Here is a 12,156-nt window from a genome sequence, read left to right as displayed (position 1 = left end):
TAGACAGCAAATATATGGGTCTTGTTTTTGCATCCATTCTGCCAATCTGTGTCTTTTGGTGGGAGCATTTAGTACATTTACATTTAAGGTAATTATCGATATGTATGTTCCTATTCCCATTTTCTTAATTGTTTTGGGTTCGTTATTGTAGGTCTTTTCCTTCCCTTGTGTTTCTTGCCTAGAGAAGATCCTTTAGCAGTTGTTGTAGAGCTGGTTTGGTGGTGCTGAACTCTCTCAGCTTTTGCTTGTCTGTAAAGGTTTTAATTGCTCCATCAAATCTGAATGAGATCCTTGCTGGGTAGAGTAATCTTGGTTGCGGGTTTTTCTCCTTCATCAGTTTAAATATGTCATGCCAGTCCCTTCTGGCTTGCAGAGTTTCTGCTGAAAGATCAGCTGTTAACCTGATGGGGATTCCTTTGTGTGTTATTTTTCCCTTGTTGCTTTTAATATGTTTTCTTTGTGTTTAATTTTTGACAGTTTGATTCATATGTGTCTTGGTGTATTTCTCCTTGGATTTATCCTGTAATGGGACTCTCTGTGCTTCCTGGACTTGATTAACTATTTCCTTTCCCATATTAGGGAAGTTTTCAACTATAATCTCTTCAAATATTTTCTCAGTCCCTTTCTTTTTCTCTTCTTCTTCTGGAACCCCTATAATTCGAATGTTGGTGCATTTAATGTCGCAGAGGTCTCTGAGACTGTCCTCAGTTCTTTTCATTCTTTTTTCTTTATTCTGCTCTGCAGTAGTTATTCCCACTATTTTATCTTCCAGGTCACTTATCCGTTCTTCTGCCTCAGTTATTCTGCTATTGATCCCATCTAGAGTATTTTTCATTTCATTTATTGTGTTGTTCATCATTGTTTGTTTCATCTTTAGTTCTTCTAGGTCCTTGTTAAATGTTTCTTGCATTTTGTCTATTCTATTTCCAAGATTTTGGATCATCTTTACTATCATTATTCTGAATTCCTTTTTGGGTAGACTGCCTATTTCCTCTTCATTTGTTAGGTCTGGTGGGTTTTTATCTTGCTCCTTCATCTGCTGTGTGTTTTTCTGTCTTCTCATTTTGCTTATCTTACTGTGTTTGGGGTCTCCTTTTTGCAGGCTGCAGGTTTGTAGTTCCCGTTGTTTTTGGTGTCTGTCCCCAGTGGCTAAGGTTGGTTCAGTGGGTTGTGTAGGCTTCCTGGTGGAGGGGACTAGTGCCTGTGTTCTGGTGGATGAGGCTGGATCTTGTCTTTCTGGTGGGCAGGTCCACGTCTGGTGGTGTGTTTTGGGGTGTCTGTGGACTTATTATGATTTTAGGCAGCCTCTCTGCTAATGGGTGGGGTTGTGTTCCTGTCTTGATAGTTGTTTGGCATAGGATGTTCAGCGCTGTAGCTTGCTGGTTGTTGAGTGAAGCTGGGTGCTGGTGTTGAGATGGAGATCTCTGGGAGATTTTTGCCGTTTGATATTATGTGGAGCTGGGAGGTCTCTTGATGACCAGTGTCCTGAAATTGGCTCTCCCACCTGAGAGGCACAGCACTGACTCCTGGCTGCAGCACCAAGAGCCTTTCATCCACATGGCTCAGAATAAAAGCGAGAAAAAGTAGAAAGAATTAGTAGAAGTCGAAAGAAAGAAAAAGAAAGGAGGGAGGGAGGAAGGAAGGATGGAAGGAGGGAAGGAAGGAAAAAAGAAAGAAGATAAAGTTAAATAAAATAAGAGAAAATATAATAAAGTTATTAAAATAAAAAAATAATTATTAAGAAAAAAAAAAACGGCCGGATAGAGCCCTTGGACAAATGGTGGAAGCAAAGCTACACAGACAAAATCTCACACAGAAGCGTACACATACACACTCACAAAAAAAGGAAAAGGGGAAAAAATCCTAAATCTTGCTCTCAAAGTCTGCCTCCTTAATTTGGGATGATTCGTTGTCTATTCATGTATTTCACAGATGTAGGGTACATCAAATTGATTGTGGAGCTTTAATCCGCTGCTTCTGAGGCTGCTGGGAGAGAGATCCCTTTCTCTTCTTTGTTCTCACAGCTCCGAGGGGCTCAGCTTTGGATTTGGCCCCGCCTCTGCGTGTACGTCACTGGAGGGCGTCTGTTCTTCGCTCAGACAGGACGGGGTTAAAGGAGCCGCTGATTCGGGGGCTCTGGCTCACTCAGGCTGGGGGGAGGGAGGGGCACGGAGTGCAGGGCGAGCCTGCGGCGGCAGACGCCAGCGTGACGTTGCACCAGCCTGAGGCGCGCCGTGTGTTCTCCCGGGGAAGTTGTCCCTGGATCCCGGGACCCTGGCAGTGGCGGGTTGCACACGCTCCCCGGAAGGGGGCTGTGGATAGTGACCTGTGCTCGCACACAGGCTTCTTGGTGGCAGCAGCAGCAGCCTTAGCGTCTCATGCCTGTCTCTGCGGTCCGCGCTTTTAGCCGCGGCTTGTGCCCGTCTCTGGAGCTCCTTTAAGCAGCGCTGTTAATCCCCTCTCCTCGCGCACCAGGAAACAAAGAGGGAAGAAAAAGTCTCTTGCCTCTTTGGGAGGTCCAGACTTTTCCCTGGACTCCCTCCCGGCCAGCCGTGCCGCACTAACCCCCTGCAGGCTGCGTTCACGCCGCCAACCCCAGTCCTCTCCCTGCGCTCCGACTGAAGCCCGAGCCTCAGCTCCCAGCGCTGCCCGCCCCGGCGGGTGAGCAGACAAGCCTCTCGGGCTGGTGAGTGCCGGTCGGCAGCGATCCTCTGTGCGGGAATCTTTCCGCTTTGCCCCCCACACCCCTGTTGCTGTGCTCTCCTCCACGGCTCCGAAGCTTTCCCCCTCCGCCACCCGCAGTCTCCGCCCGTGAAGGGACTTCCTAGTGTGTGGAAACCTTTCCTCCTTCACAGCTCCCTCCCACTGGTGCAGGTCCCGTCCCTATCCTTTTGTCTCTGTTTATTCTTTTTCTTTTGCCCTACCCAGGTACGTGGGGGGGTTTCTTGCCTTTTGGGAGGTCTGAGGTCTTCTGCCAGCATTCAGTAGGTGTTCTGTAGGAGTTGTTCCACGTGTAGATGTATTTCTGGTGTATCTGTGGGGAGGAAGGTGATCTCCGCGGCTTACTCTTCCGCCATCTTCCCGGCCTGCCATCCCCACGACTGTCACGGCTTCGGCCGCCGGGGCCCCTCCAGAGCCGGCAGCCTCAGTGAGGCCGCCCTCCCCTCGGGCTCTGGGGCCGTTCCTTGATGGCGGAGGGAAGAGACCCCGAGCTGCGGGAGTTCCAGCTCTGCGGAAACGCGGGCTCCGTTCTTGGTTTTGTTTTTAAGTAGCATGGTAAATCTGTCAAATTAACAGTCTAGCAGACATTCTGGGAGTAGACAGTAAACCTCCCATCCCCATTTGGCATCTACTGAATGTATTTCATTTTTAAACTATAGAACTAGTGTGCTAACATGGAATTAAAGAAAGCAGCTGACTAGTTTTCATCATCTAATGCTGTGATTTGGGTTTTCAATTGCACATACTCATCTCTGTCCAAATGTTGTTTCATTTCTTACCTACCTAAATATACATGTATTCACAGTATCTGATGGCTTCAAATACCACATATATACATACTTGACTAGTTTACTCAGTATCTCCACTAGGGTGTCTAATACATAGTATTCAGAACCAGACTCCTGATTACAGATACCTATCCTCCCAAAGGGCTGTCCTTGTGATCTTCTCTCAGTAAAAGCCAGCTGCATTCTAAATACATTATAGTCATCCTTGTCTGCTCTCATGTGCACATCTGATCCATCAACAAATTTCTTCAGCTCTACCTTCAGAATACATCTGGAGTCTAACCACTTCTTACTAACCCCACTGCTACTACTATGTAATAATTCTGCTGTTGCTGTTCCTATAGTAAATTCTGCACTCAGCAGTTAGAGTGAGCCTTTTAAAACACAGATCACATCATCTCGTACCTCTGTTCACAGTTTCTAATGGTCCTTCCCATTTCCCTTAGTGTAAAACCTAGAGGACTTGCAATGGCCTGCAAGGCCCTATGTGATCTGGACCCCAGACAGCTTTCTAATGTCTCCTGCCACTCTCGTGCATGCACATTTTGCTCTAGCTGCTCTGTCCTCCTTGAACTCAGGCAGGGCCTCTACATAGTTTTTTTGAAAGGACACTGTTTGTGTGGCTTCTTCTCCTACCTCATCTAGATCTCTCTGCTTGATTGTAGCCTTACTGGGGACCTTCCCAAACTAGCTTATAAAAAATAGTAAACCCACACAGTACAGTATTCCCTGTTCTCCTCACCCTGCTTTTTTTTTTCTCCATAGGATTTATCTGTCATATTAATGTTTTTATTTATTGTCACCTCATACCCCTCCCCTACCGCAACTAGAATATAAGCTCTGTGAGATCTGGGACTTAGTTTTGTTCACTGCTGTGTTCCTAGCACAGTATGCGGGATCTAGTAGGTACGTTTGTTAAATAACTGCTTAGGAAAACGATAAAATTCAGGTGTTAGATTACTAAAGCTATTAAAATTACCTCTGAACTGTTTTCTGTGAAATGTTAGTGTATCATTTTTATTTTCAGATTGGGACAGTGCAACTTTAAGTAATGAGTCACTCTTGGACACTGTGTCTAGATTTGTTCTTGCAGCTCTTCTGAAACACACAAATTTACTCAGTCAAGCATGTGGAGAAAGCCGGCAAGTAACTTAAAACTATCCTCAGACAAATATTTGCTCTCATGATGTCAGAAGTTAAGTAACTTTTCTCTTTTGGTTCTTTATTTAGATATCAACCTGGTAAAAGCTTATCAGAAGTGTACCGTTGTGTGTACAAAGTTCGAAGTCGTTTACTTGCTTGCAAGAACCTTGAACTTATTCAGACCAGGTCATCATCAAGAGACAGATGGGTAAAGTTGGAAATCAGTTAATTTCTATGTTTTTCTGCAAGCTGTGAGAGATAGCTCCATATTTGTGTATGTGAGGGGAAAAAAAATGTGGCTTAATTATTGCAGATGTTCAATAAATATTGAGTAGTTCTTTTTCTAGTGAAAATAATTGGATGAGTAGAAGATTGGGGGTTTATTTAACCACCCGCTTATCAAGTGTGATATGGCTGCTAAGGAAGTTTATATATTCTTAGGCCACATAGGTAATAACAACAAATTGAATTGTCCAAATCATATGAAATATTATTCCTTTGTTTTACGCTCTTCAGATCACGTTTGAATTATCCTATTTGATTTGGGGTGCCATAACTTATGAGGGATATTAGCAAACTTAGATTGGTTAAAGGTCTGAAAATCATCTTATACAAGAACTGGAAAGTGTCAGAAATGTTTAGCTTAGAGAATGAAAGCAAAGGGGAGTCGTATGATAGGTGCCTTAAAGATATTTAAAGGACTTCCATGTAGGAGAGGAAATAAATGTGTTCCCTGTTGTTCCAGAGGGCACAGGTAGGACCAAAGGGTAACAACGGAATGGAGAATCATTGTTAGCTGAATGTAAGGAAAAAAGCCTTCTAATGATTAGAGTTGCCCACCGCTGGAGGTAAAGATTGAAAACTTTCATTAAGGATGTTCCAGAAGTAGTTCTTGCAACAAAAATGAGATGATTTCTAAAGTGCTTGGTAATCCTGATAGCACGATCCTATAATTATGAGTATAGCCTGATACCTCACCTTCAAAAGTGCTTACTTTGAAACGTCATATGTTAGTTGCTTTGCACTCCATTATTTAGATCTTAGATTTTAAAAAGCAAACTTTATCTCTACATTTGTATTATAGTATTCTTTTGGCATGCACTGATTTAATATTTGTGGATCCAACTATTTGTTAGTGACCTTGAAAGCCCATGAAATATACTAGTTAGCCATTTTGTTGAGTCTCAAATTTGAAACTTAAATATTGTGGAGATACATGACTTATGTATTTTGTGAGTCTGACTGACTGCTCAGTATTCCCATCCAATCATGAATCACAAAATAACTTTTATTGTACATCTGAGGATATCATTAAAAAATTTCACTTGTGCTTTATACTGAAATATGTGGGATGTTTGTGACTCTCTTCACCCCTGCTGTAAAGGACTCTTTTCTTTAGATGACTGCGAGGTAGCATAACCACCATGGGAAATAAAATTAACATTGTCCTTACCAGATTTCTAATTTTTGGTTTCCTCAGGGACAAACAAAGTAAAGAAAATAATTAAAAACAATACTGTTTGTATAATTGAGATTTGCTAAGAGAGTAGAACTTAAAATTTTTCACCAAAAAAAGGTTAAAAAATGCTGTTTTGTTTTAAATTAGCATTATTAAACATTTATACAGAGTAACAATAACATACATAGCTTGAGGGAGACTGAATGGAATCACATTTCATGTTCTTTACCTTTTATGCTTGGTGTCGTACTCAACTCATTTTAACTTAGCAGTTTACAGCAGAACAGCAATATGTATGAGTCAATTTACAGCATGACATTTTAATCAAAATATTGAGGAAGAGAGCATAGTTAGATGGTTCTGTATATTATGTGTACATACATTCTTTCTAATCTTTTCAGATTTATCCAGTATATCTTTTGTTTTTGTGGTAAAATTCATGTGTTATTACTGCTATTAGCATTATTTTCCATGATAAAAAAGTCAAGGTTTTAATGATATTTTTCAAAATTAAAAAATATATATATTCAGTGTAGCTCTGATCATTTCTTTAAGATCTCGGAAAACCAAGACTCTGCAGATGTTGATCCTCAGGAGCATTCATTTACCCGGACCATTGATGAAGAAGCTGAAATGGAAGAACAGGCTGAGCGAGATAGGGAAGAGGGGCATCCAGAGCCGGGGGATGAGGAGGAAGAACGGGAACACGAAGTGATGACAGCTGGCAGTGAGTATATCCGTCTTGCTTTACAGATACACACTGTGGCATTCTTTTTGGTAGGGAAACTGACTGTAGAAGAGAGAGGCAAAAACATTTCCTTACAGTTTTTCTAAAGAGGTGTGATATTCTCCTGATGATCTGATTAGCTACATTTCAGTTCTTACAACTGCTAGTTCCGTTCTGAAGCTGTTGGATTGCATGTTTTGGGCTGAAAAGCTCTGGAAGCAGGCTTTTGGAAACAGTACCTGTTCCACTGAGTCTCATTTATGAAGTGATGCCCATGAGTCATTGGATAGGGACATTCAAAGCATGTTCTCTGGAGGGTACCAACTTGTCCATTCACCTGGCTGGCCTCTGAGTGGTGAGGAAGAGAGCCCCTTTCTAAGCCTATTAGGAGAGCCCAATTATTTTCCATATGTAGAACTTTTTAAATTATAAACTTCCCCCACTGACTCACTGCTGATTTCAGTAGAGAGCAAGAATATACATGAGAATATTATTGGCTGGTGAATGACATTTTTCATACTTTTTTATTACAAGGCTACAGATAGTTTTACAATGTAATCATTTAGATGTTTAAAGAGAAATATGGAAGCTTTGAAACATTTGTTATCTTTTGAGTGATCTGGCTGTTTCAAGTTAAAGTGTATATTTACTTTTGTAGCCTAAAACATTTTGGCCATCTATGCATTTGGTATTGAGATTGTATATATATTTCAGTCAATTTGACACTTACTTTATTATCAATTTATCTGTGTTGTGCATACTTCTAAAAATGATTCTGAGGTGACTCAAAACAAGGCCAAAACCCATTAAAACAAGAGGAGAAATATAAGGTTCAGATGGAGAAGAGGGGATTGGAGATGAGGAGGTGGAGAATAATTATATATATATATATTAAAATATATGTATATATAATGTGTGTGTGTGTGTGTATATATATATATATATTTTTTTTTTTTTTGCTGTGCTGCATGGCTTGCAGGATCTTAGCTCCCCAACCAGGGATTGATTGAACCTGGGCCCTGGAAGTGAGAGCACTGAGTCCTAACCACGGGACCGCCAGGAAATTCCCAGAGAATAATTATATTTTAAAACCTAGGCTGAGGGAACATTTACAGATGAACTTAAGACTTAGTTTAGAAATTCCTAAAAGCAAAGACCAAAGGGGAAAGCACAGTAACAAAAGATAACCCTCAATTATATTAAAAGAAAGCGTAATAGTTACCCAGGGAGTAATAATTTTTAAACTAGCTGCCATTTTTGAGCATCAGTTATATGCTGGGTACTGGGTCAAATGCTTCACATAGATTAACTCATAATCCTCTCCGTCTTAGATGATTTCTAGTATTACCCTGTTCTAAAGATGGACGAACTGAGGTTTAAGGAGGCAAAATTATGTGCCTAGGGCCACTGTTCGTAGCAGCTGGAATTAGAACCAGGTCTGCCCCAAATTCCAGTAACCATTCTCTTAATTACTTTAACTGATTTCTAGCTTTAGACTGTTAGTTCGTTGCTTTGATTTTCTTAGAAATAAGGGACTTCCAACAGCATAATGAATATATTGTCATAATAATACTTTGAAACATACAAATGCATTTTTAAAGTTTGTACTTCCATATTAACAGACAAATCTAGTATTTTACTAACTTTCTTGCCTGGGTTCCCCATTAAAAATACTATCTTCACTTAAATTTGAGTAAAACATTCTTTTCCTATTGTGAAATACCTATCACTGCATCAGAACCTTGTTAAACCCACTTTTTACACTTGTGAATTGGGAAGAGCTGGCATAAGATGGACATTCCTGGTGATACTATTTGACTCTGGGGGCCGTCTTGGCCGTATTATTATAACCAGATTCTGTTTCAGCAAAGACCTTTAATGGTTGTGCTTATGTAATATGTTTAAAATACAACAAAGTGTAGGTATTAGGAATTATATGGACTTCGGAAGGGGAAAGGGGGCTCTTCATTATAACTAATGCAACTTAACTTTTGTCTGTTTCTTTTGTAACCTGACAATTTCAAACCAAGATTGTGAACATTTCAGAAATAGGCAGTTATTTTTATCTAACCCAGTGATTCTCAAACTTTAATGGCCTTCAAAATCAGCTGGAGGGCTTGTTAAAACGTACATTGCTGGCTCCATGCCTAGAGCTTCTGATTAGAAAGTCTGGGATGGGCCCAGCATTTTTCATTTCTAACAAGTGCCAGATGATGTTGATGCTGCTCTTCTAGAACCACACTTTGCAAACTACTGATCAAACTCATAAGAGTAGAAATAGAATCAACCAAATCTAAATTCTGTAAAGGCATAAGTATTTCCTATTGTAATTTTTATAAAAAGTTTAATGTTATACGTGTATTTTTGATAAAATTTAACTTAGTTACTTAGTATTTAATGTCTAAAAAATGATTTTCCCTCTTTCAATAAGTTTTTGGTCCAAACTTTTTGACTGTTTTTATTGTTATTTTCTTTGCTCTTCTCTCCCCATGTGTTAAGACCTTGTTTTTGTGTTACATGTTACAGAAATCTTTCAGTGTTTCCTCTCAGCCCGTGAAGTAGCTCGTAGCCGAGATCGAGATAGAATGAACAGTGGGGCAGGGTCTGGGGCTCGAGCTGATGATCCACCTCCTCAGTCTCAGCAAGAGCGAAGGGTCAGCACAGACCTTCCTGAGGGTCAGGATGTGTACACTGCTGCCTGCAACTCCGTGATCCATCGATGTGCCCTGTTAATATTAGGAGTAAGTCCTGTGATTGATGAGCTTCAGAAGCGAAGGGAAGAAGGACAGTTGCAGCAGCCTTCCACAAGTGCCTCTGAAGGGGGTGGACTTATGACCAGGTGGGACTGACTAGAAACTTAAAACATTTCTCTCCTCTCCTTGTTTCTTTATGCATTGAAATGGTTTATTCTCACTTATTGTATTCTGAAATTAACACAGACATGGAGGAGGAAATACAAATTGACAAGGATGAATTTAATGTAAAGAGTGATACTAATTCAGCCTGGAGTATAAATTTCTGATTAAATGAGGAGGCACAATTTTTCACACATATAAACAACAGTAGTTGATTGGCATAATTCTGTAATTTAGTGGCATGGAAGTTATTCTAATGTAATTGAGAAGGACTTTGTGCTTAGACCTGACTGAGAGCCAGGGTTTTCCATTGACAGACATAATTACTCCTCACTGTGTGTGTGTTTTATCTCTGTGCTGCTAGTTCCATTCAATTTTATGTTCACTAACAGTCCCAAATCGAAAAATTTTCTTTGTGCATGTGAGACAGGAGTGAAAGTCTTACTGCAGAGAGCCGGCTAATCCACGCAAGTCCAAATTATAGACTGATCAAATCGAGGAGTGAATCTGATTTGTCTCAGCCTGAATCAGATGAAGAGGGTTACGCACTGGTAGGTATACCTAGATTTAGTAAAGAAGGAATTTTGTATAGCAACGTAAGACTTTGGTTAGAGTAAGTAATATACGTTTGTTTTAGACATACAAAAACCTTTTTAAAAGAACTTCTAAGAGAAATGAGATAACTATATTGCATAGGTATTTATCATCTCTATGTTAGTGACTCAGATATCTCTCTTTAGCTCTGACTTGTTCCTAAACTCCAAATTCACGTATTTGACTCTTTGATGGACGTTCTACCTGAACATCTCAGGTGACCACAATCTTAACCTATTCAAAAATAAACTCATTTTTCTCCTGAACCTCTTCTCTCACATTCCCTATCTTAGTAAGTGTTACTATTAACTACCCAGGCTGGAAACCTGGGTTCGTCCTTGACTCTACTTTTTCTTAATTCCTGGTCCCTGCAGCCTCCTCACTCCCCACAGTCCAATTAGTCAAACCTTGAAAATTTTACTCTTAATATCTTTGTACTATGTCCTGCCCATCCCTCTTGCCACTGCTCTGTCTCAAACTTTCCTTCTCTTTTGCCTGGCCTGGTACAAAACTCTCCAAACTGGTTGCCCCATCTCTTGTCTTATGCCCATCTTCAACATTTCACTAGAATAATATACCTGAAATACAAATCTGTTTATATCTCCTCTACTTAAAATCTTTCAGTAGCTCTCAGTTCTCTATCAAAAAAGCCTCAGGACCTGAACTGCAGGCATTTAAGGTAAAAATCAAAGAAGTGCGATGCTGATTTATATAAGGAGTAGAAAGTAATATGTGCTATAGTGTGACGGGTAAAATAAATTATAGAATGAAAGCTGTCTAATAGATAGCTGCTATTTGAATAGCTTTGGACTTAGAGATGATAGCTGGATTTTCATTTTGGCTGATCCTCTGCCTTATATGTGAATCTGTATGTGCTACTTGACTTCTCTGGGCCTTAGTGTCCCATTGTATGATATGAGGATTGTAGTGCCTGTTGTGTAGGTGGTAATGTGTTAGACTTGGCTTCTGAACCCGATCCTACTGATGAATAGCTTTGAGACCTTGGTCCTGTCACATGATAGCTCAAACGGAAACTCTGGGTTTTTTGGATTGAGATTCATTTTTAGCTCTGAAATTCTTCTCTTATGAATTGAGAAACTGGATGTGAAAATATTTTTGAGAAGTATAGAGTGCTACATAAACATGAAGCTATTGTTTAAAAGAAACTTCTAAGCGTGAAAGATTCCTCCTCTGAGGAAAGTTGAACAGTGTCTTCAAGCAAGTTTCATTGTATGTTTTTGTTTGTTCTTCCTCCGTTTATTCTTCATTCCCGTTATTATTTCTGTGCTCCCAGTTCACATTCCCAGTCTTGCCGTCTACTGAGATTCCTCTCTGTCCATTTATGTTTCCAAGTTGATCAGTCTCATTATCTAGTCTCCTAGCCCTGTGACAGTTTTATAACAGATCATGTCACTTCTGTCCTCAAAACCTCCAATGACTTTACTGTTTCTCAGAGTAGAAGCCTAGGTCCCTGCAGGGGCCTATAAGACTCTACATTCCTGGCCTCACTCCTCTCTGATCTCCTCTGCTGCTACTCTCTTTCTTGATGACTCTCCTTCTGCCACACTGACACCTCTTGGCTTTTCCATGAACATACCACACAACTTCCCCATAGGGCCTTTACATGGCTGTTTCTTCTGACTGGAATACTGTTGTCTGTAGGCAAATCCCCTTGCTTCAAGTCTTCGTTCTGATGTTACTTTTTCAGTGACACCTACCCTGACCACTCTATTTGAAATTCCAGTTTGCTCTCCTTTCCAGATATTCACTCTCTGTCTGTTTTGCCTTGCTCTGTCCCCCTCACCCCCTGGCACCTAACATTATTTGCTATATTTATCAGTTTCTCTTAGTCTACACTAGAATATAAGC

At 40.4% G+C, this 12,156-nt stretch overlaps 1 protein-coding gene across 8 annotated transcripts in view; it reads left to right on the top strand.

Moving 5' to 3' along the window:
* HERC1 (HECT and RLD domain containing E3 ubiquitin protein ligase family member 1) overlaps positions 1-12,156 on the top strand; it is a 215,167-nt gene that overhangs the window by 94,804 nt on the left and 108,207 nt on the right. For all 8 annotated transcript variants that reach the window (XM_067749780.1, XM_067749809.1, XM_067749799.1 and 5 more), the window contains exons 20-24: positions 4,537-4,651; positions 4,740-4,860; positions 6,667-6,838; positions 9,365-9,677; positions 10,124-10,244. In XM_067749780.1, the coding sequence (XP_067605881.1) occupies positions 4,537-4,651; positions 4,740-4,860; positions 6,667-6,838; positions 9,365-9,677; positions 10,124-10,244 (842 nt within the window). The remainder of the gene's footprint in view (positions 1-4,536; positions 4,652-4,739; positions 4,861-6,666; positions 6,839-9,364; positions 9,678-10,123; positions 10,245-12,156) is intronic.

This window comes from Pseudorca crassidens, chromosome 1, assembly GCF_039906515.1.
Source record: "Pseudorca crassidens isolate mPseCra1 chromosome 1, mPseCra1.hap1, whole genome shotgun sequence".
Lineage (NCBI taxonomy): Eukaryota > Metazoa > Chordata > Mammalia > Artiodactyla > Delphinidae > Pseudorca > Pseudorca crassidens.
Note: the sequence above shows the minus strand (reverse complement) of the source record. Positions and strands in the feature narration are given on the sequence as shown.